This window comes from Salvelinus namaycush, chromosome 27 (genome assembly GCF_016432855.1).
Source record: "Salvelinus namaycush isolate Seneca chromosome 27, SaNama_1.0, whole genome shotgun sequence".
NCBI classification, from domain to species: domain Eukaryota; kingdom Metazoa; phylum Chordata; class Actinopteri; order Salmoniformes; family Salmonidae; genus Salvelinus; species Salvelinus namaycush.
The window spans coordinates 12,255,189-12,281,468 of record NC_052333.1 but is presented as its reverse complement, the minus strand read 5'-3'; the positions used below and the strand labels follow the sequence as shown (position 1 = coordinate 12,281,468).

The window sequence follows — 26,280 nt, the reverse complement described above, 5'->3', positions numbered from 1 at the left end:
TCTCTCTCTCAATTCAATTCAATTCAAGGGGCGTTATCGGCATGGGAAACATATGTTAACATTGCCAAAGCAAATGAAGTAGATAATATACAAACGTGAAATTAACTCTCTCTCTCTGTCTTCCCTCTGTCCTTTTCTTTTTTCTTCAGTCTCTCTATTTCTTCTTCTTTGTCCCTTTCTGTTGCTTTCCTTCCCGTCTCTTTCCTCTGTCTTTCTCCATCTTCTCCTCCCGGTACCATCTCAATTCAATTCAATTCAAGGGCTTTATTGGCATGGGAAACATGTTTATATTGTCTGTACTGAAGCAGGGGTGGGAGTCAGGTTCATCCCTCCAAGATGCTACCGTATTGACTCAGGTTAACCACCTCAAATTCCCCTGATTCCCACCACGTCTACTGTATACAACAATGACTTCTATTCAACACTGTGATGCTCAGAAGGTCAATAGACAAGTGCTATTATGATACGGTCACTGCAATGATTCTAGTGGTTATGGTGCCATCATTCCACTGAGGCCATGGGCAGTTCATCTCCATATGAATACTTTATTGCTGGGATGATTATAGCTCTTATGAATGATGTGTTCTGCAGGCCCTGGAGGGATGGTTGATATATGTCATTACATTTGACAATTTAGTCATTTTGCAGATGCTCTTATCCAGAGTGACTTACAACTAGTGCATTTATCTTAATATAGCTGGGTGAGACAACCACATATCACAGTCGTAGCAAATACATTTTCCCTCAATAAAGTAGTTATCAGCAAAGTCAGTGTGATTAATTGAAGATACTGTTTGAAGAGGTAGGGTTTCAGGTGTTTTGGGAAGATGGGCAGGGACTCTGCTGTCCTAGCTTCAGGGGGATGCTGGTTCCACCATTGGGGTGCCATGACAGAGAAAAGCTTTGGGGTGAAAGGGCCAAGAGACCAAAGATGGCAGAACGGAGTGCTTGGCTTGGGGTGTAGGGTTTGAGCATAGCCTGAAGGTAGGGAGGTGTAGTTCCTCTTTATGCTCCGTAGGTAAGCACCATGGTCTTGTAGTGGATGGGAGCTTTGAATGGAAGCCAGTGGAGTGTGAGGAAGGAGCTGGTGACATGGGAGAACTTGGGAAGGTTGAACACCAGGCGGGGTGCAGCGTTCTGGATAAGTTGCAGGAGTTTGATGGCACAAGCAGGGAGCCCAGCCAACAGAGAATGACAAAAGCCTGGATTAGGACCTGCGCCGCTTCCTGTGTGAGGAAAGGTCGTAATCTACAGATTTTGTAGAGCAGTGAACCTGCAGGACCGAGTCACTGCTTTAATGTTTTACGAGAATGACAGAGATAAATAAAAACCAAATATGGTGCGGAATCAGAGGGGAAGATGGCCTTCTCTGATTAGGTTGTAGAGCTCGGGGGAGAGAGATAATGATTGTTACCGCACTACCTTGGAAAACATTGTGGGCAAAGCCATAGTAATGAAATTGTAATTTTACACCTGATGAGGAAGAGCAATTGAAAACTAAATGGAAAATGGAAGAACAGAATGAAGAATAAGTTGGACAAAGGAAGTATTAAGAGATGTATAAATCATCTGTGTTCAAGAGGAGTCTGACACTGCTCTCTCTCTCTGTCTCTCTGTCTCTCTCTCTGTCTCTCTCTGTCACTCTCTCTCTCTGTCTCTCTCTCTGTCTCTCTCTCTGTCTCTCTCTGTCACTCTCTCTCTCTGTCTCTCTGTCTGTCTCTCTGTCTCTCTCAATTCAATTCAATTCAATTCAATTCAATTCAATTCAATTTGCTTTATTGGCATGACGTAACAATGTACATATTGCCAAAGCTTATTTACAATATAAAAATGAGAATCAAAATGGTCAACGGGACAACAGTAACAACAATAACCAAGGGTCAAAATAACCATACATTCAACAATAACAATAAGCATACAGTAGAGGACATGTGCAGGTTGATTGGTCTGTCAGACACTGTCCCTCAACTTATGGCAGGCAGCAATGTAGTGGGCTGCCAACCCACAGCTCTCTGCGTCCTCCCCCAACAGGACTGGTAGCCTATCCTCATCAGAGAGGTCTTTGAAACCTTGAATAAGAGTTTCAAATTTGGGGAAATGACACTCTCTAATTGTTTTATATTTTTGACATTTTGTCAGGAAATGCAGCTCCGTCTCAGGTTCTGCTATTGTGCAGTGGTTGCACAGCCTTTCCTCTACAGGGAGCCAGGTTTTCCTGTGTCTACCCTTCTCAATGGCAAGGCTGTGCTCACTGAGCCTGTACTTTGTCAAGGTTTTTCTAAGGTTTTGATCAGTAACCATGGTCAAATATTTAGCCACGGTGTACTGTCGATTTAGGGCCAGATAGCACTGCATTTTGCTCTGTGCTTGTGCTTCCCAATAATCAATGTAGTTTTGTTTTGATTATGTTGTAAGTTGTTTTATTATGATTGATTGGATGTTCTGGTCCTGAGGCTTCAGTGTGTTAGTAGAACAGGTTTGTGAACTCAGCCTCTCTGTCTCTCTGTCTCTGTCTCTCTCTCTCTCTCTCTCTCTCTCTCTCTCTCTCTCTCTCTCTCTCTCTCTCTCTCTCTCTCTCTCTCTCTCTCTCTCTCTCTGTCTCTCTCTCTGTCTCTCTCTCGGTCTCTCTCTCTGTCTCTCTCTCTCTCTGTCTCTCTGTCTCTGTCTCTCTCTGTCTCTGTCTCTGTCTCTCTCGGTCTCTCTCTCTCTCTCTCTCTCTCTCTCTCTCTCTCTCTCTCTCTCTCTCTCTCTCTCTGTCTCTGTCTCTCTGTCTCTCTGTCTCTCTGTCTCTCTTTCTCTCGTTCTCTCTGTAGGGGAGTGATACATGGGGTAGAGATCCACTGATAACCCAGGGTAGCTGTTTTTATTAAACCCCCCCTCTTTCCCCTTCATCACTATTTCCCCCCACATCCTTCTCCCTTTGTTGCAATTGCCTAATCTCTGTTTTGTTACCTTTCTAAACAATTACTGGCCTAGTATCTTGGTGTGTGTGTGTGTGTGTGTGTGTGTGTGTGTGTGTGTGTGTGTGTGTGTGTGTGTGTGTGTGTGTGTGTGTGTGTGTGTGTGTGTGTGTGTGTGTGTTGGCCTGGGGAGCAGATGCTGCTGGGTGACATTCAGGAGTCTGTCTGGGAAGCTGCTATAAGGTGTTTATTGGTGTGTTTGTGTATTAGTGTGTGCGTGTGAGAGAGAGAAAGGTCGAAAGAAAAAGAGGGAGAAAAAGGTGTAAGCATATGTAAGTAGATAAAGATTTTCTACACACACAAATGCACACGCGCAAACACACACAAAATACTTTCATCACACACCGACAGCCCACCTGTGGTGAAGTGTATGATTAGGGGTGTTACAGGTTATTACCTCCACGCAGTCATGACTGCAGTAAAATTCCACGTGACCGTTAAGTCACAGAAATCTCCTTTTATGCGCTCTGGACATACTTTGGTAGTACCCAACTCACTAACTACCATCAGGTCCTAATGGCCTGGTACTCTGGGCTCTATTGTCCCTCCATCAGGTCCTAATGGTCTGGTACTCAGGGATCTATTGTCCCTCCATCTGGTCCTAATGGTTTGGTACTCAGGGCTCTATTGTCCCTCCATCTGGTCCTAATGGTCTGGTACTCAGGGCTCTATTGTCCCTCCATCAGGTCCTAATGGTCTGGTACTCAGGGCTCTATTGTCCCTCCATCAGGTCCTAATGGCCTGGTACTCAGGGCTCTATTGTCCCTCCATCAGGTCCTAATGGCCTGGTACTCAGGACTCTATTGTCCCTCCATCAGGCCCTAATGGCCTGGCACTCAGGGCTCTATTGTCCCTCCATCAGGTCCTAATGGCCTGGTACTCATGGCTCTAGTGTCCCTCCATCAAGTCCTAATGGCCTGGTACTCAGAACTCTATTGTCCCTCCATCTGATCCTAATGGCCTGGTACTCAGGACTCTATTGTCCCTCCATCAGGTCCTAATGGCCTGGTACTCAGGGCTCTATTGTCCCTCCATCTGGTCCTAATGGCCTGGTACTCAGGACTCTATTGTCCCTTTAACCACTCTGACATCAATGCAAATGAAATCACATCAAATCACATCAAACACTTATCATCAGAACAGTAGGCCTATCACCTCACTGTGATGATCAATATGAAGAAAGAAGTTCAACAGCAGGTTGAAACAGTGTAAAACGTGTTTGCTGTGGATGTTGTTTCAAAGCCTAACACAATGAAATGGACAGTGCTTTCTAAGGTGATGATTAATTAAAAACTCCCATATGCATATTCAAGCTTATGCATATGCATAGAAAAAAACGCAATTAAAATGATGTTTGTGCCGCATATAGCCAACCGCATATCACACACAACAAAACTGATTTGACCTCTACAGGATCGGTGTGTCCCCCCCTCGTGGGACGGTTGGGCTAACGTGCGCTAATGTGATTAGCAAGACGTTGTAAGTAAGAAGTATATTTCCCAGGACATAGACATGTTTTATATGGGCAAAAAGCTTAAATTCTTGTTAATCTAACTGCACTGTCCAATTTATAGTAGCTATTACAGTGAAAAAAGACCATACTATTGTTTGAGGAGAGTGCACAACAACAAAACACTTTTATCACGGAAACTGGTTTGATACATTCACCTCTGAAGGTAAATAATGTACTTACATTCAGTAATCTGGCTCTCATTTGTCATCCTGAGGTTCCCAGAGATAAAATGTAACATAGTTTTGTTTGATAAAATAAATGTTTATATTCAAATGTAGGAACTGGTTTCTACAGTTTGAACCCCTGTCGCCCCCCTCCCCCCCATCTAAATGTGTGAAGGTTAGTGTATTTTCTGTAGGGAAGCTAATTATCCATCATTTATGACATTCCTGGGAGTGTGTAAACTTACATTTTTTTATTACCATATCATTTTTGTATGTTCTCTATAGTTATGTACTTGAAAATGTATCAATTGACCATTTTGAACATTAATGCAATGGTTCATTGATTCGGTCTAAAACTTTTCACATACACTGCTGCCGTCTAGTGGCCAAAATCTAAATTGTGCCTAGACTCCTAAGTGATATAATGGCCTTTCTCTTGCATTTTAAAGAGGATACAAATAAATAAAAAATAAAATGCATGTTTTTTTCTTTGTATTATATTTTACCAGATCTAATGTGTTATATTATCCTACATTAATTTCACATTTCCACAAACTTCAAAGGGTTTCCTTTCAAATGGTATCAGAATATGCATATCCTTGTTTCAGGTCCTGAGCTACAGGCAGTTAGATTTGGGTATGTCATTTTAGAAAAAAAAGGGTCCCATCCTATGTCTTTGGTACATAATTGGCCAAGCCTATACTCCAAAATGAATATGTCTTTGGTACATAATTGGTCAAACCTATACTCCAAAATGAATATGTCTTTGGTACATAATTGGTCAAACCTATACTCCAAAATGAATATGTCTTTGGTACATAATTGGTCAAACCTATACTCCAAAATGAATATGTCTTTGTACATAACTGGTCAAGCCTATACTCCAAAATTAATATGTCTTTGGTACATAATTGGTCAAGCCTATACTCCAAAATTAATATGTCTTTGGTACATAATTGGTCAAGCCTATACTCCAAAATGAATATGTCTTTGGTACATAATTGGTCAAGCATATACTCCAAAATGAATATGTCTTTGTACATAATTGGTCAAGCCTATGCTCCAAAATGAATATGTCTTTGGTACATAATTGGTCAAGCCTATGCTCCAAAATGAATATGTCTTTGGTACATAATTGATCAAGCCTATACTCCAAAATTAAACAAATTCTAGTAATGGCCTTTGAGTGTGGACTATATTATTATGCATACTGGATGGACTGGTTACCTTATGCTAAGCTCCAAAATGTCTATCCATGAGTCTGGGAGAGAACATATAGCCAGCCCTAAGCAATGCTGTTGGTTCATTGATTGTGCCGGGAAGCTTACAGTTAGCCTACAATTCGTGAATTTGTATTTGATTTTGAAATGCCTAGTAATAGTGATTTAATTTAATTTTCATAATTCATTGAGTGACAAATTCCCCTTAGCTATGCAGAATATCTCACCACCATGCGTTTCCATCTGCTCCTCTGTCCTATATTCCTTTCTTGAGCGCGCAACAGTTTAGTGAAATATGTTTCATTGCGAAAATATGTTACTATCGATGTTCCCGAACAGATTTCACTTGGTTTCCCAAATTAAGCACTGGGTAGCTGATGATGATGGTGATGATAATGATAAAGGTGATGACGATGATGATGATGATGATGATGATGATGGTGGTGATGGTGCAGGAACAGGGTTGGAGAGCCCATGGCATACAGAGTTTGGGCGGAATATCACCTGTAGCTCAGCGAGAGCATGCTCTTCCAACAGAGGTTGATTCATGTAGTGAAATAAGTGTTGTTATATTTATTCCTCAGCTGCTCATATTAAGCACATGCTCCTCTATAAACCGAAGTAGCCTACAAAACGGACCGATTCGAAAGCAAGCAGCCTCCATTCGCTATTCCAGTGCATACAGATGAAATGTATTTTTCCCCCTGCTCCTGTTCCTGCCCATTTGACAATGTGCCATTCTAAATCTAAACTAATCTTACATATTAGTAAAGACAAGATTCAATTGAGAATAGTCTGATGGGTAAAAATATAATCACTTGATGAGAGAACAGCTGTGCAGCCTGAGGCAAGGAACAGAGATCAAGCTTTTTTTTGCTACTTTCTCAAATCATCAATAGCCTGTAGTCGCATCATGCAGCCCAAACATGTTTGATTTCTAAGACATTCTAAAGTTTGTATCATTCATAGCTAAAGTTGCCAAATAACTCTACATCTAGCATATTAGACATGTTTCTAATGATCACTTTTACTCTCAACATAGCCACTTCGTATGCGCACTTGCTCCGTAATGGGAAAAATATTATTTATATTTTATATGGCTAAGTTCAATTATATTCTTCTCACTATAAAATCATAAAAAATAAAAGAATGTAATTGGACTTATAAGCATATCTTGTCAGCTAAATGAACAAGCCTACAGCCTATGGCATGGAGCATAGCCAGAAAACATAGGACTGCAGTATGCCAACTCATATTACGGTGTTCTGAAATACATGTTCTTCTAATCAGAATGTTTCTTTAGACCTGACTAAAATAAATAATGGATTCATTGTGATGTTGTATATTAAATAGATTTATTACAGTTTTTTAAATGTAGATGTTCCAAAGGCGCGGAACAGCGGCTTGTATGTGTGGAGGCCTGGAGACACTATATGTGTTTATAACGGTCAATTACCGTGAGACCTCAGACAGGTGTGTGTACTTTCTATGGCTCAGGACTTCTTTATTGCCAAAGGTTTAGTGTGTGTGTGTGTGTGTGTGTGTGCGTGTGCGCGCGCGTTCGTGTGTGTCAGCATGTGTAGTTCTGAGTTTATAGCATTGCTGCAGTGAGCTAGAGCTTTACTGTCTGCCTGGGCGACAAAGGGAGATTGCTGCTCAAATTAATTTCCTTGCAGGACGTTTTTTTCTTGAGCTGATGGTCAGGGGCCTGGAAAATAATTCAAATTGACCACAAGAAGAACATATATAATATTTGACTAAAACATAATAATTTCAAACCTTGCTTACGTTTGTATAGATCACATATATCAAGGCAGTTAACCCACTGTTCCTAGGCCATCATTGAAAATAAGAATTTGTTCTTAACTGACTTGCCTAGTTAAATAAAGGTCAAATAAAAGATAAAATAATATATATATATATATATCTTTATTATGTGTGGGAATACTTCATGATGAAGTTCTAAAATTAAAATCACTTGGAGCTGATTTGCTGGTGTTTCTTTATTTTTTATTTTTTGCTCAGAAAACTTTGGAGGCCCCTATAAAATCACCCATGGGCCAAATTCGGCCCGCGGTCCGCCAGTTGGGGAACCCTGACGCAATGTGTCCCAAATGGCACCCTATTTCCAATATTGTGCACTACATTTGACCAGGGCCTGTAGGACCTATAGGCAATACTGTGCCCTTTAGATCGCATCCACAGTGTTCATGCATTCCTGTTGACAGGAAATCACTCTCTGAGCTCGTTCTCTCTCACATTGCCTTCAGCACCAAGCACTCAAATATCAAAGAAATTAAAGAAGTGTGAGAATATCCAGCACTGTATTTAATCAAAGCATGGAGGAGAACTATATTCCCGTTGAAGATTATAAGAGTGATGATGACCATGAGCTTTAATGATGCAGTTGGTCTCATTCTAAAGAATTTAATATTGCTGATCTACTCTAAAATATAGTGATGATGATGGTGATGATAACGATGTTGGTGATGGTGATGGTAATGATGGTGGTGATGGTGATAAAAATGATGGTGGTGAGGGTGATGAAAATGATGGTGGTGATGATGATGTGGTGATGTGGTGATGATGATGATGATGGTGATGATGATGATAATGATGGTGTTGATGATGATGATGATAATGATGATGGTGATGATGATGATGATAATGATGGTGGTGATGATGATGATAATGATGGTGGTGATGATGATGAGAATGATGTGGTGATGATGATGGTGATGATGATGATAATGATGGTGTTGATGATGATGATAATGATGGTGGTGATGATGGTGATGATGATGATGATGATAATGATGGCGATGATGATAATGATGATGATAATGATGGTGGCGATGATGATAATGATTGTGGTGATGATGATAATGATGGTGGTCATGATGATGATGATAAATGGTGGTGATGCTGATGATAATGATGGTGGTGATGCTGATGATAATGATGGCGGTGATGATAATGATGGTGGTGATGATGATGATAATGATGGTGGTGATGATGATGATAATGATGTTGGTGATGATGATAATGGTGGTGATGATGATGATAATGATGGTGGTGATGCTGATGATGATGGTGATGATAATTATGGTGGTGATGGTGATAATGATAATGATGGTGGTGATGCTGATGCTGATGATAATTATGGCGGTTATGCTGATGATAATGATGGTGGTGATGATGATAATGATGGTGGTGATGATGATAATGATGGTGATGATGATGGTGATGATAATAATGATAGTGGTGATGATGATAATGATGGTGATGATGATGGTGATGATAATGATAAAGGTGATGGTGATGATGATAATGATGGTGGTGATGATAGTGATAAAGGTGATGATGGTGATGATAGTGATAAAGGTGATTGTGATGATGATAATGATGGTGGTGAGGGTGATGATGTGTTTAGCTATGTTGGTGGTTTTGGTCATGATGAGGAGGAGGAGTAGTATGATCAAGAAGGTGTGTTGTTTGGTTGAATAGGTTATGATGATGAGGAGGATGATGAAGACACTTGCCACTAGCTCCCCTCTGTACCTCCTCTGCTGTTACTGTAATAGAACCACACCTGTCATTCATTCCCCACCCAGGTATCAGTAGTCCACCTGTTGAAGACAGTGCGTCTGCTCCGGCTGCTGCGTCTGCTCCAGAAGATGGACCGGTACTCCCAGCACAGCACTGTGGTTCTCACCCTGCTCATGTCCATGTTCGCCCTGCTGGCCCACTGGATGGCCTGCATCTGGTACGTCATCGGCAAGAAGGAGATGGAGGCAAACGCCTACTCCTGGGACATCGGTGAGTGGTGGGAGCGACTAGTTTTGTCTGAGAGGGGATCAGGGATTTGGTTGGGTATTGCATCAGTGAGCTGCTTGTTCTGTCTTACGGGGTGTGGGGGGGGGGGGGGGGGGGGGCGTCAGAGATGGGGAAAGTAGGGGTCAGGAAGAGAAGTGGAAGAGTGAGGGGTGAGCATCGCCAGGTAAGCGGCTAGTTCTGTCTGGAGGGGTTCAGGGACGGGATCATTTACCTTGCTAGAGACCATGAACATCAATGGATGAGACAGACATTGGTGAGCAGCTTGTTCTGTCTGGAGGGGTTCAGGGATGGTGCTGACATTTGGTGGGCGTTTTTGGTTAGTAGTGTCAGCTGGTCATGGCAGCATATCATGGCTTATGTGTGGTTGTTTTTGGCTAGCATCTAAACTCAGCAAAAAAATAAATGTCCTCTCACTGTCAACTGCGTTTATTTTCAGCAAACTTAACATGTGTAAATATTTGTATGAACATAAGATTCAACAACTGAGACATAAACTGAACAAGTTCCACAAAAGTAAAAAGTAAAAAAGTAACAGTCAGTACCTGGTGTGGCCACGAGTTGAATTAAGTACTGCAGTGCATCTCCTCCTCATGGACTGCACCAGATTTGCCAGTTCTTGCTGTGAGATGTTACCCCACTCTTCCACCAAGGCACCTGCAAGTTCCCAGACATTTCTGGGGTGAATGGCCCTAGCCCTCACCCTCCGATCCAACAAGTCCCAGACGTGCTCAATGGGATTGAGATCTGGGCTCTTCATTGGCCATGGCAGAACACTGACATTCCTGTCTTGCAGGAAATCACGCACAGAACGAGCAGTATGGCTGGTGGCATTGTCATGCTGGAGTGTCATGTCAGGATGAGCCTGCAGGAAGGGTACCACATGAGGGAGGAGGATGTCTTCCCTGTAACGCACAGCGTTGAGATTGCCTGCAATGACAAAAAGCTCAGTCCGATGATGCTGTGACACACTGTCCCAGACCATGACAGACCCTCCACCTCCAAATCGATCCCGCTCCAGAGTACAGGCCTCGGTGGAACGCGAATCCGACCATCACCCCTGGGGAGACAAAACCACGACTCGTCAGTGAAGAGCACTTTTTGCAAGTCCTGTCTGGTCCAGCGACGGTGGGTTTGTGCCCATAGGTGAGGACCTGCCTTACAACAGGCCTACAAGCCCTCAGTCCAGCCTCTCTCAGCCTATTGCGGACAGTCTGAGCACTGATAGAGGGATTGTGCATTCCTGGTGTAACTCGGGCAGTTGTTGTTGCCATCCTGTACCTGTCCCGCAGGTGTGATGTTTGGATGTACCGATCCTGTGCAGGTGTTGTTACATGTGGTATGCCACTGGGAGGACGATCAGCTGTCCGTCCCGCCTCCCTGTAGCGCTGTCTTAGGCGTCTCACAGCACGGACATTGCAATTTATTGCCCTGGCCACATCTGCAGTCCTCATGCCTCCTTGCAGCATGCAAGGCACGTTCACGCAGATGAGCAGGGACCCTGGGCATCTTTCTTTTGGCATTTTTCAGATTCAGTAGAAAGGCCTCTTTAGTGTCCTAAGTTGTCATAACTGTGACCTTAATTGCCTACCGTCTGTAAGCTGTTAGTGTCTTAACGACCATTCCACAGGTGCATGTTCATTAATTGTTTATGGTTCATTGAACAAGCATGGGAAACAGTGTTTAAACCCTTTACAAGGAAGATCTGTGAAATTATTTGGATTTTTACGAATTATCTTTGAAAGACAGGGTCCTGAAAAAGTGGCGTTTCTTTTTTTGCTGAGTTTATTAGCTTCCCAACCAGCATCTCGCTATGCAGTTTTAATGGCTGTGTTGATTATTTTATTGATTCAACTGATTTCTAATGAGACACTCATTACACTATAAAATATTCATGCACGGGGAAGGAATTTAATGTGACTGGGCAAAAACATGTCCTGTTTTTATTTGTTTCTGGGGTTTTGATTGACAGAGTAGCGTAGTCCCACAGTAATGACTAGTCGCCGGGCCCCAGGCTTCCCCTGAACACATAATGTCCAACACATAATTAGGCCTCTAGGGCTGATCCCCAGTCAGTATCGATGAGGCAGACTCTATTCTCAATTACCTCTCCCTGATGTCTCCAAACTGATTCTGGGTCAGTATTGATGGGGCCATGAGAAGCTGATGCTGTTTTTCCAATTAACTGAGCCTCAGTGTCATGCAGGATTAATGCACTGTATCTCAATTATGGAATTCTAATGCTGATCCCACGTCAGTGAGAGAGGTATATCCAATTACCATTCTTGAGTGTCTGGTGGAGGTCTCAGGGACATGCTGATTGTTTCAACACTCACGTCATAGATAGGAGCTGACCTAGGATTCGTTTTGGTTATCAGGTACCTGGTATCAGGGATGGATTGCGACCAGAAATCATCCCGGACGTTTCTAACACACAGGCCCATTACTTTAGCCTGCTTCCACCATCCTGCAGCGGAAAGAATGGTGGATTAGGCTACCATTATTTAAAATAAGGATCATTCTGCGCAAAACCCCCAATTTAGACCGACCCACTGGGCTTCAGATGGACCAGCACATCTGGCATTTGTTCAAGCTGCCCTTTCTGTTTGTTCTTGCTAATACTCCAGTGTGTATGTTAGGCATCCACAGTTCTGGATACAGTGGAGACAGCTCAGAGAAACTATATTGTTGACTCCAATTATGGGCTCCAATTATGCTATATACACTGAATGTACAAAACAACCTCTACGGACCCCCCATCCCGGATCCGGGATCATCCTCATCAAAAATGCTGACTAGCATAGCCTAGCCTAGCGCCACAGGGATATCATATAATATAATTTCATGAAATCACAAGTCCAATAAGGCAAATGAAAGATAAACATCTTGTGAATCCAGCCATCATTTCCGATTTTTAAAATGTTTTACAGCGAAAACACAATATATATTTATATTAGCTCACCACAATAGCCAAACACACAACGCCATTTATTCACCGCCAACATAGCTTTCACAAAACCCACAAATAGAGATAAAATTAATCACTAACCTTTGAACAACTTCATCAGATGACGGTCTTATAACATCATGTTATACAATACATTTATGTTTTGTTCGAAAATGTGCATATTTATAGGTATAAATCGTAGTTTTACATTGCAGCCACCGTCACAAATAGCACCAAAACAGCCAGAATAATTACAGAGAGCAACGTGAAATACATAAATACTCATCATAAAACATTTATGAAAAATACATGTTGTACAGCAAATGAAAGATAAACATCTTGTGAATCCAGCCAATATTTCCGATTTTTTATGTGTTTTACAGCGAAAACACAATATATATTTATATTAGCTCACCACAATAGCCAAACACACAACGCCATTTATTCACCGCCAACATAGCTTTCACAAAACCCACAAATAGAGATAAAATTAATCACTAACCTTTGAACAACTTCATCAGATGACAGTCTTATAACATCATGTTATACAATACATTTATGTTTTGTTCGAAAATGTGCATATTTAGAGCTACAAATCGTGGTTTTACATTGTGAATACGTAGCCATAATGCACCAAATTGTCCGGAGAAATTTTGGACAGTCACGTAATCTAACCAAAAAACTCATCATAAACTTTACTAAAAAATACATGTTGTACAGCAAATGAAAGATACACTGGTTCTTAATGCAACCGCTGTGTTAGATTAAAAAAAAAAAAACTTTAGTACAAAGTACAGCATGCAATATTCTGAGACAGCGCCCACCAATTCTCCGCCTTGTTGGAGCCAACATAAACCACAAAAATACGAAATAACATCATAAATATTCTCTTACCTTTGATGATCTTCCATCAGAATGTAGTGCAAGGAGTCCTATTTCCACAATAAATCGTTGTTTTGTTTTAGAATGTCCATTTCTTCTGTCGAATTAGCAACTTTGGCTAGCCATGTGGAGCGCACATGTCCAAGAACTCTTGGCGCATGGAACGAAAAATTCCCAAATTCACAATACACGTCGAATAAACTGGTCAAACTCGGTTGAAAATCCAACTTTATTATGTTTTTATCATATGTATCCAATAAAGTCCGAGCCGGAGCATTTCGTCGTGTATACCTAACGCATTTCAGAAGACAATGTGGGGTTCCCTGGTGCGCAGTTGAATACTGCCAATAGGGCGGACCTGTCACTCCAAAAGCTCTCATTCGGTCTCACATCAAGCTAGACACCCCATTCAACATTCTACTGCCTGTTGACATCTAGTGGAAGGCGTATGAAGTGCATACAGATCCATAAATATAAGGCAATTGAATAGGCAGGCCCTGACACAGAGCCCCATTTTCAGAATTTTCACTTCCTGTTTGGAAGTTTGCTGCCAAATGAGTTCTGTTTTACTCACAGATATAATTCAAACAGTTTTAGAAACTTCAGAGTGTTTTCTATCCAATAGTAATAATAATATGCATATTGTATGATCTAGAACAGAGTACGAGGCCGTTTAATTTGGGCACGATTTTTTCCCAAAGTGAAAACAGCGCCCCCTATTTCCAAGAGGTTATTAAGAACCTGACATTGACTGACCAGGTGAATCCAGGTGAACGCTATGCTCCCTTATCACTTGTTATATTCACTTCAATCAGTGGAGACAAGTTAGAAAATGACAACACAGACACACATCTACAACACGTGTGTCTGTGCCTGTGTGTGTGTCTCTTCACAGTCCCTGCTGTTCCATAAGGCATATTTGTATCTGTTTTTTTCCCAATCAGATTTTACTGCTTGCATGAGCAGTAAGACTGGACCAGTAGTCCAGGTGCGATAAAATTTGGTTCTGCCTTGTTGATAGTGCTGTTAAGAAGGCAGAGCAGCGTTTTATTATGGACAGACCTCTCCTCATCTTAGCTACAGTTGCGTCAATATGTTTTGACCATGACAGTTTACAATTCAGGGTTACGGCAAGCAGTTTAGTCTCCTCAGCTTGCTGAATGTCCACATTATTCATTACAATATTTAGTTGAGGTTCAGCATTTAGTGAATGATTTGTCCCAAATACAATGATTTTAGTTATTTGGCACCCATTCTGAAACTGACTGCAGCTCTTTGATAAGTGTTGCAGTTATTCCGCTTGCTGTGGTAGCTGACGTGTATAGTGTTGAGTCATCAGCATACATAGACACACAGGCTTTACTCAGAGCAGTGGCAGGTCATAAGTAAAAAATTAAAAAAATTAAGGGGCCTAGACAGCTGCCCTGGGGAATGCCTGACTATACCTGGATTATGTTGCAGAGGCTTCCATTAAAGAACACCTTCTGTGTTATGTTAGACAGGTAACTCTCAATCCACATTATAGCAGGGGATGTAAAACCATAACTCATACGTTATTGCAGCAGCAGATTATGATCGATAAAAGCTGCACTGGAGTCTAACAAAACAGCTCCCACAATCGTTTTATTATCAATTTCCGTGCATGTTGAATGCCCTTTCCTATAAGCATGCTAAAAATCTGTTAAGTTGTTTACTGTGAAATAGCATTGTATCTGGTCAAACAATATTTTTCTCCAAAAGTTTACTAAAGGTTGGTAACAGGCTGATTGGTCAGCTGTTTGAGCCAGTATAGGGTGCGTTGCTATTCTTGGGTAGGGTAATGATTTTTGCTTCCCTCCAGGCCTGAAGGCACACACTTTCATGTAGGCTTAGATTGAAGAGATGGTAAATGATATTGACAATATCGTCCGCTATGATCCTTAGTAATTTTCCATCCAAGTTGTCAGACCCAGGTGGCTTGTAATTGTTGATAGACAACAATACTTTTTTCTTCTCTTCCACACTCACTTTACAGAAATCAAAATTACAATGCTTGTCTCTCATAATTTGGTCAGTTATGCATGAATGTGTAGGTCCAGAATTTGTTGTTGTCATGCCTAAGTTTGCTATTCTTGCCAATGAAAAAAACATTTAGGTAATTGGCAATATCAGTGCGTTTTGTGATGAATGAGCCATCTGATTCAATGAATGATGGAGCCAAGTTTGCATTTTTTCCCAAAATGTCATTTAAGGTGCTCCAAAGCCTTTTACTATCATTCTTTATGTACAGTGCATTCGGAAAGTATTTACAGCCCTTGACTTTTTCCACATTCTGTTATGTTACAGCCTAAAATGTATTAATAAAAATGTCAATCTACACACAATACCCCATAATGACAATGCGGAAACAAGTTTTTAGAAATGTTTGCACATTTATTACAAATAAAGAACAGAAATACCTTATTTATATAAGTATTCAGACCCTTTGCTATGAGACTCAAAATTGAGCTCAGCTGCATCCTGTTTCCATTGATCATCTTTGAGATGTTTCTACAACTTGATTGGAGTCCACCTGTGGTAAATTCAATTTATTGGACATGATTTGGAAAGGCACACACCTGTCTATATAAGGTCCCACAGTTGACAGTGCATGTCAGAGCAAAAACCAAGCCATGAGGTCAAAGGAATTGTCCGTAGAGCTCCGAGATAGGATTGTATCGTGGCACAGATCTGGGGAAGGGTAATTGGCCACCCTGCCAAACTGAACAATCGGGGGAGAAGGGCCTTGGTTAGGGAGATGACCATTGAACCTGATGGTCACTCTGAAAGAGCTCCAGAGTTCCTCTGTGGGGATGGGAGAACCTTCCAGAAGGACAACCATCTCTGCAGCACTCCACCAATCAGGCCTTTATGGTAGTGGCCAGACGGAAGCCACTCCTCAGTAAAAGGCACATAAGAGCTTGCTTGGAGTTTGCCAAAAGGCACCTAAAGGACACTCAGACCAGGAGAAATAAGATTCTCTGGTCTGATGAATGGTGGCAGCATCATGCTGTGGGGATGTTTTTCAGCGGCAGGGAATGGGAGCCTAGACAGGATCGAGGGAAAGATGAATGGAGCAAAGTACAGAGAGATCCTTGATGAAAACCTGCTCCAGAGTGCTCAAGACTGGGGTGAAGGTTCACCTTCCAACAGGACAATGACCCTTAGCACACAGCCAAGACAATGCAGGAGTGGCTTCGGGGACAAGTCTCTGAATGTTCTTGAGTGGCCCAGCCAGAGCCCGGACTTGAACCCGATCGAACATCTCTGGAGAAACCTTAAAATAGCTGTGCAGCGATGCTCCCCATCCAACCTGACAGAGCTTGAGAGGATCTGCAAAGAATGGGAGAAACTCCCCAAATACAGTTGTGCCAAGCTTGTAGCATCATACCCAAGAAGAATCAAGGCTGTATTCGATGCCAAAGTTGCTTCAACAAAGTACTGAGTAAAGGGTCTGAATACTTATGTAAATGTGATATTTCAGTTTTTTCTATTTAATACATTTGCAAACTTTTCTAAAAACCTGGTTTTGCTTTGTCGTTATGGGGTATTGTGTTTAGACTGATGAGGGGGAAAAATGTAATTCATTTTAGAATAAGTCTGTAATATAACTAAATGTGAATACTTTCGAATGCAACTGTAATTTATCTTAGTTTCTTAGTACAGTTTCTTCTTATTTTTTCAGTTTAGTCACATGATTTCTAAATTTACAGTACGTTTGCCAATCGGCTGTGCAGCCAGACTTATTTGTCATTCCTATTGCCTCATCCCTCTCAACCATACCATTTTATAATTCCTTATCAATCCACAGGGATTGAACAGTTTTTACAGTCACCTTAATGGGTGCATGCTTATTATTAACTAGAATTTCAAAAATGTGTCAAGCGCAGCGTCTGACTGCTCCTCATTACACACTACAGACTGACAAATATTCTTTACATCTTCAACATAGCAATCACTGCAAAAGTTATTGTATGACCTCTTATACACTATATTAGGTCCAGCCTTTGGAGCTTTGGTTTTCCTAGATATGGCTACTATATTATAATCACTACATCCAATGGATTTGGATCCTTCTTTACTGAAGATTTTTGCAGCATTAGTAAAGTTGTGATCAATACACATGGATGATTTCCTTCCTGTGCTGTTTGTAAGTACCCTGGTACTGTAGGTTGACTGATAACCTGATCCAGGTTGCAGGCACTGGTTACAGTTTGAAGCTTTTTCATGAGTGGGCAGCTTGATGAAAGCCAGTCAATATTTAAGTCACCCAGAAAATATACCTCTCTGTTGATATCAAACACATTATCAAGCATTTCACACATATTATCCAGATACTGGCTGTTAGCACTTGGTGGTCTATAGCAGCTACCCACAAGATAGAGCTTTAGGTGAGGCAGGTGAACCTGTAGCCATATTACTTCAACACCGTTTGACATGAGATCGTCTCTAAGCTTTACAGGAATATGACTCTGAACATACACTGCAACACCTCCCATATAGGCAACCTTGTCTCTTCTGAAGATGTTGAAACCAACAATATAACCCATGTTCATAGGCGCATAATTACGGCATACAATAGCTGTAGGATCGACAGAGGCATTCAGGGGAGTTAGAGGGACATAAATTAGGTTACTTACATTATGACTGCCAACGCTCCTGGGACAATGTACATTTGCAGCAGCACTACGACAACTCAGCGACACAATGGTAAGGATTATCTGAGCAGGGCTTGGGTCAATGATAAGTCATTATCTCAATGCAGCCTTGAAATGCACGGACAGGGTCCAGGAGCCAAGATGATTTGGATGGACCAAAAGGTGTCAAAGTTATCTATAAACGTTATGCCAACAGAACTACAGTTGTTTTTTAGCCAAGTGTTCAATGCTAGTAGCCTGCTGAATCTTTCACAGCCGCGGCCCAGCGATGGTACCAGGGCTGAAATAATTGGCCACTTTTTGGAATCTTTCAGAGCAAGAATCAGTTCTTTAAAATACATTTTCAGCAGTTCCGAGCTAGCCCTCCTAATGTAATTTGACCCTACATGGACTGCGACAGGCGCATCGGTTTGTATCAAGAACTGCAGCGCTGCTGAGTTTTTCACGCTCAACAGTTTCCTGTGTATATCAAAAATGGTCCACCACCCAAAGGACATCCAACCATGGGGGTGCAACTCAATATTAGGAAGGTGTTCTTAATGTCTGGTATACTCAGGGTATACTGTATATACAGCGGGGTCTGAAATGATTAACACCCTTGATGAAGATGAGCAAAAATTACTGTATGAAATAAATAATTAAAATACTGAGCTATATTTTATGCAAAAAACTATAGAAATTATATTATTGTAAAAAATAATGTTAAATAATTTGTGACATTTTGGAGTCACTTTTATAATAAATAAGAATAAAATATATTTTTAAACACTTGTACATAATGTGGATGCAACCATGATTACGGATAATCCTGAATGGATCGTGAATAATGAGGAAAAAGTTACAGCGGGTCAAAGATCATAACTCCAAGACATGCTAACCTCTCACCATTACCAATAACATGGGAGGTTAGCATGTTTAAGGTATGATCTTTGAACCTCTATAACTTTCTCACTCATCATTATTCACGATTAATTCAGGATTATCCGTAATCATGGTAGCATCCACATTAATGTAGGTATGATCTTTGACCCTCTGTAATTTTCTCACTCATCATTATTCACGATTCATTCAGGTTTATCCGTAATCATACTTTTTTGAGCAAAAAAGTATTACCTGTTTAACAAAATATATTTTTATGAGCAATTATATTAGTATAAAATAATATAGCTTCCCGATTTTTTTAGCATACAATATAGCTCAGTATTTGAATTATTTATTTTATACAGTCATTATTGCATATCTTTATCTTATCCACACAAATCAATCAGCCTGAGATATGATGACAATCCACCATTTAGTTTGTCCGTCTGATTAAATCTCTCTATCTCTATTATGGGCTAATCTGAAATGGCACCCTATTTCATATATTAGGGGTCTCCAATGTTTTCTAGCATGAGAGCTACTTTTAAATGATTACATATGTTGTGAACTTCTGATAAAAATAAATCCTAGCTTTCAAATAGGCACTCTATTTGTATTTTCCCGAATTCCGATTTTCTTGGTAAATTTTTTCCTGGTTTGGGATTTGTTCTGTTTTCTCTCTCCAAATTACAATTATTAATGTAGAAACAATGACATTGGACGTTCTGAGTCCATGTCAATTCTTAAAATAACATCAAAAGAAAAAGTTTGAGGGCTGGGAAAAAACAAACAAATGTTGATCTTTGAGTGAAATACCCCTTTAAAACCTCTCTGGGATATTCGGGACTGTAGCGTCCCACCTCGCCAACAGCCAGTGAAATTGCAGGGCGCCAAATTCAAAACAACAGAAATCACATAATTAAAATTCCTCAAACATACAAGTATTTTACACCATTTTAAAGATGAACTTGTTGTAAATCCAGCCACAGTGTCCGATTTCAAAAAGGCTTTACGACGAAAGCACACCAAACGATTATGTTAGGTCAGCACCTAGTCACAGAAAAACACAGCCATTTTTCTAGTCAAAGAGAGGAGTCACAAAAAGCAGAAATAGAGATAGAATTAATCACTAACCGCTGATGATCTTCATCAGATGACACTCATATGACTTCATGTTACACAATACATGTATGTTTTGTTCGATAAAGTTCATATTTATATCCAAAAATCTCAGTTTACATTGGCGCGTTATGTTCAGTAGTTCCAAAACATCCAGTGATTTTGCAGAGAGCCAGATCAATTTACAGAAATACTCATAATAAACATTGCTAAAAGATACAAGTGTTATGCATGGAATTTTAGATCCACTTCTCCTTAATGCAACCACTGTGTTAGATTTCAAAAAAACTTTACGGAAAAAGCACTCCATGCAATAATCTGAGTACGGCGCTCAGACACAAAAACAAGCCATACAGATACCCACCATGTTGTGGAGTCAACAGAAGTCAGAAATAGCATTATAAATATTCACTTACCTTTGATGATCTTCATCAGAATGCACTCCCAGGAATCCCAGTTCCACAATAAGTGTTTGTTTTGTTCGATAAAGTCCATAATTTATGTCCAAATACCTCCTTTTTGTTTGTGAGTTTAGTACACAAATCCAAAATCAGGAGGCGCGGGCAAGTCCAGGCGAAAGTTCAGACGAACAGTCATATTACAGTTCGTAGAAAGATGTCAAACGAAGTATAGAATCAATCTTTAGGATGTTTTTATCATAAATCTTCAATAATGTTTCAACCGGAGAATTCCTTTGTCTGTAGAAATGCAATGGAACGCATCTAACTCTCACGGGAGCGTGCGAGACTGAGCTCATGGCACTCTGCCAGACCCCTGACTCAAAGAGCCCTCATTCCCCCCTCCTTCACAGTAGAAGCCTCAAACAAGGTTCTAAAGACTGTTGACATCTAGTGGAAGCCTTAGGAAGTGCAATATGACCCCATAGACACTGTATATTCGATAGGCAATGACTTGAAAAACTACAAACCTCAGATTTCCCACTTCCTGGTTGGATTTTTTCTCAGGTTTTTGCCTGTCATATGAGTTCTGTTATACTCATAGACATCATTCAAACAGTTTAAGAAACTTCAGAGTGTTTTCTATCCAAATCTACTAATTATATTCATATTCTAGCTTTTAGGCCTGAGTAGAAGGCAGTTTACTCTGGGCACCTTTTTATCCAAGCTACTCAATACTGCCCCCCAGTCCCAAAGAAGTTAAATGCTTCTTTGGCGAGAGAGGAATGTGCTGGACTAGCTATGTTTTTGCTGCTGCATATGTCATGACAGAGTTTGCAATAAACAAAAGCCCACCCGATTGATACAAATAATCATGAATGTTTTGGGGAAAGTTGTTATTTGTTATTTATTTTATTGTGTTTATTTATTTTTGTCTTTCTGTTTAACCAGAAGACAGTTACTATATCATTAACACTAACTGGCGACACAAAGTGAATAAAAGACAAACGCGTGCACCACACAGACGTAAAGGGGCATTATTGCTGGAAATTAATTGGCAGATATTGTGTTACTTTTTAAGTAAATTGTGGCTAACCAGGGGCGGGATAATGTCAATGTGGATTTGATTGATAGTAGCCAGGAGCTTGAGGTGTCTGATACATGTGAGATTTGTTTATGACAGTTTGTGGTGGAACACGTGAAAAATACATGCAGAATTGTTTGGCGAGTTACTCATCGGTGGGCTGCGAGCTATTGGTAGCTCACAATCGAACTCTTGGAGACCCCTGCCCTATATAGTGTAATGCTCTGGTGAAAAGTTGTGCACTATCTAGAGCAAATGAAGACATTTTGGACAAAGCCTATGGCTGTGTTCTGATTCTCCACCACTCACAATCATGACTGGAGGAAGTTTCCACCATTCCTTACACTTCTTCTAAATCATGACGGAGTGTATGAGTGTACACTTTGAGCGAGAGAAGGGTAGAGAATTGGAACAAAGCCCATCTTTCCCTCCCTCCTCTCTGTCTCCAGGCTGGCTTCATGAGTTGGGGAAGCGTCTGGAGTCTCCCTATGACCCCCTTGGGGAGGTGAACGGGACGGGGCTGAGCGGTCCCTCTCTGAGGAGTGTCTACATCGCTTCTCTCTACTTCACCCTGTCCAGTCTGACCAGCGTCGGCTTCGGCAACGTGTCGGCCAACACCGACGCTGAGAAGATCTTCTCTATCTGCACAATGCTCATCGGAGGTAGGGGAGATACACACACATGGACACACACACAGGCACACACACGGGCACACACACACGCACATCACAATTAATGCATGTAAGAACTATTCAGAATGACATCTGTGAACACCAGGCAATGTTCATAATGTTAGCTTCGTCTGGTTTTATCTAGTTTTACTGTGATAAGGACTGGTCTTGCGGCTGATCCGCTGGTTTGGACTGCTTCTCGTTGGTTTTATCTGGTCCAAACCAGAGAAGTGAACTGGTTTTGGGGCGGTGGGTTGAAATGACGTCACAGTGGCAAGTGTTCTCCCTTTGAATGCTCATGAGCCTGGCTGTGTTAAATGTCCCCGACTGCCTGGGGGCAATCACACACACACACACACACACACACACACACACACACACACACACACACACACACACACACACACACACACACACACACACACACACACACACACACACACACACACACACACACACACACACACACACACACACACACACACACACAGGGAGAATAGAGAAGTAAGGGATGTGTGTGTGTCCCCCATACACCACATCTCTCCTACCTCCCCATAGTGTGTGTGAGACGGAAACAAACACCTAGCCAGCTCAGATAGTGTGTATAGTGAAGCATTGGTTGACCTGGTGTGTGTAAAGGGGAAATGGAACGATTAACCTCTAGTAAATCTTTCTCAGAATTTTTTTCTCTTCTCTAAATCTCATGCCCCACCTCTAAATCTCATGCCCCACCTCTAAATATCATGCCCCACCTCTAAATCTCATGCCCCACCTCTAAATATCTTGCCCATCCATCTCCAAATGTGACCCCCCAAACTAAATTTTACTCCCACACTGTAACTCCAAACCCACCTCCCAATATCATGCCCCTCTAACTCCTAATTCATCCCCACCAAAACCCTGTTTTCCAACCCTCCCTCCCTCCTGTCTGTCTGTCCTCGGCCTGCCTGCCTGCCCACCAATCCCTCCGCCCGTCTTTCCCTCCCTTCCCCCCTCCCTCTTTCCCGCCATCCCTCCCCTCCAGCGTTGATGCACGCCCTGGTGTTTGGTAATGTGACAGCCATTATTCAGAGGATGTACTCTCGCTGGTCCCAGTACCACACCCGCACCAAGGACCTGAAGGACTTCATCCGGGTCCACCACCTGCCCCAGGATCTCAAACAGCGCATGCTGGAGTACTTCCAGACCACATGGTCTGTTAACAACGGCATTGACTCCAACGAGGTGAGCAATCTGAACACCCTTTGTGGGAGAGTGTTATTATAGGTTTTTGTTTCAGCCCGACACTATCACTCCTGATTCAACTATCAAGGGCTTGATGATGAGAGTGTAAACCATGAAGAAGTTTGGCTGAAAAAGTATTAAAAAAATAGAGAGGGGGGGGGATGAAAGAGAGTCAGAAAGAGAGAGAGAGAGAACGAGCATGAGAGATGGATAGACTGAGATACAGAGCAGCACAAAGAGAGAGACAGTGGCCCATCATGCCTCAGGAGCAGTTTGCTTTTGAGACAGACAGCAAACACATAACAGAACAGAGCATTCAGATAGGGCAGGGAGATGAATCACAGATGTATGAATTATAGATAGGCCTGTTGATTAAAGTGGGCATCTGTTGTCATGATGACTCATTGATATTTTCTGTTCATCACGTTTCTGCTATTGGCTAAAACAGAGACTGACAGATGTTGTGTGTCAGGGATGATTAGATGTTGGACATTAATGGCATAGTAATGTAGCTGGTGTTTTGTGGTGGGAACCAGGGGCGCCGCCAGGGATATTGGGCCCCATGAAAAGATATCACATTGGGCCCCACCACCACAGGCCACACCAACGCTGCGCAATTTCTGTAACCACACACCTCCAGAACCCAATCGACCCGTTCAAAGCTTTAAATAACGCTACCTTTGCAGGCTTGCAACTCTCTTGTAGTCCAATATTTACTGTACGATATTTACTGACAGTGAGCTGTGAAAATATAGCACTGTGCAGACATGCATGCAACATTCTGCATACAGTGGAATTCACTATTTGATGCAAGACTGATACCAACTATAAGAAATGTGCTAAAGGCCATCTTTTACAGTCTAAATGTCATTTTAATGATAAATTCTTGAATGGAAAATTCTCTTAACATTAATGTATAACTTAAAATAAATATAACTTAAATATACATTAACCTTTTCAATTACAATAAATAAACATTATCATCTATAGAATTATATAACAAACAAAATAATAAAATCAGCAGCAGATTTTTGAACTAAGGTATACATACCAACTAGAAAATAAGCAGCTGTAAAAGTGGAAATGGAAAACAAAATGGAAATGAAAAGGCCTGATGGTGGCGCTAGAGGAAAGGTCAAGAGGTCACCAAATCAATAGGTTTCTTCCACTTGGGGTCTTGATTGTGCACAACACATTTTATGGCAATCCAGCCATTACTTTGAGATATATCTTGTTCTCAGTCTGTTCTCAGTCTTGTTCTCAGTCTTGTTCTCAGCCTGTGGGCATCATGTGTGTAGTGATGCAATAGCCTTGCCATTTAACAGTTATCACTGGCTCTTGCTCAGCCTTACTCACCAAGAGCCCAGCGCCGAGCCTTCTTGCTAGTAAAGTCACTGATCAAGTCACAGGCAGTGTGCAAAATATACATAAAGCAATGCACACTTCTCCAAAAATGCTTTGCAGCTGCATCTTACAAATTGCGTTCAGGAGACCAAGAGGGGACAAGTTAGGGGGGAAAGTGGCAGCATTTACAGTGTTCAGGTGTCTTACTTCATTTTGAAACTCAGGTGTAAGATCTCTGGAATACTTCATGATCAGTGGTTGGCACACAGAAGAGACTTTATCCTCACTAATCTGCCCAACTTTCAGAACAGCAGAATATTATTCTACAATTTTTGCAGTGGTGTGGAACCTAGTGTCCAGGTCACTTATGATGTTGTCCATAGCAGTAAAAAACACTGTGTTCTGAAACACCGTTGCTGCACTGTCCTGAGCTGTCTCCTCTTGAGAGGTCTCACCATGGAATCTCTTCCTTTTCCTCTGGCGGCTGTGTTCCTTGCTAAATTGAGGTGCAACATCCATTTGCGTAGCAATCAGTGTTGCCTCAGACAGGAGAGACTCCCATCCATCTCTAAGAGCCTGCATCTCTTCCTTTAAGGCTCTGATATTGGCTGCATCTGTGTCAAGTGAGATTTTTCCTGACTGGAGAATCACATTCCTGTCCTCAATGCATTGCAGAACCTGCAATTATGCCAACTGACATGTCATTCAACACAATGCTGCTCACCTCCTCCTTCAGTTGTGAGTAGGGCTGGTTCAGGGATATGGGGATGAGGAGACAGGGCTGGTTCAGGGATATGGGGATGGGGAGACAGGGCTGCTGAGTCTGAAGCTGCATCTGTTGGGCCTGGCACCAGGCAGGGGCAGGGACAACTGATTTAGTATGAATAGCTTGCTAAAAGTTTGCCTACGTTGATTAAATGTCGGCTAAAAGAGAGCGAAATGTAAACACTCTTTATTTTCTGTGAAGATATGAAGTAACTAATGTTAGGGGAGCAAAAGTAGCCTATCTCACTATGAACTAAGCTAACAGGTTAATTTCCACCACTCACGGACCTCACCCAACTTCCTTTGTGAAAAATTGGGTGACATACTGACATACGCCCATTCTTTTCTCTCTCTTTTCTCTCTTTTCTCTCTTTTCGTTTTCGGAAGTCAGATTTCTCTTTAGGAAGCTGAGACACGACGATTTGGGGGCAGGACCGAACCATTTCATGTAAATAGGGGGGGGTTGGCCAATACAGAGGCTCGCTGGATGTTTACTTTTTTCCAAAATCAAGAAAATTTAAAATAAACTGTTAGTTTTATTAGTACATTGTAAATAAAATATTATATTAATGACGATAGGTTAATAATTTAATCTTGAAAAAAATGTACCTAATGTTC

General features: G+C 41.5%; 1 protein-coding gene across 1 annotated transcript in view; it reads left to right on the top strand.

Annotated features, from left to right (window-relative positions):
• The window catches only part of LOC120022035 (potassium voltage-gated channel subfamily H member 8-like), a 74,911-nt gene that overhangs the window by 30,888 nt on the left and 17,743 nt on the right, over positions 1–26,280 (top strand). The window contains exons 7-9 of the mRNA XM_038965832.1: positions 9,472–9,676; positions 22,108–22,320; positions 23,354–23,553. Of these exons, the coding sequence (XP_038821760.1) occupies positions 9,472–9,676; positions 22,108–22,320; positions 23,354–23,553 (618 nt within the window). The remainder of the gene's footprint in view (positions 1–9,471; positions 9,677–22,107; positions 22,321–23,353; positions 23,554–26,280) is intronic.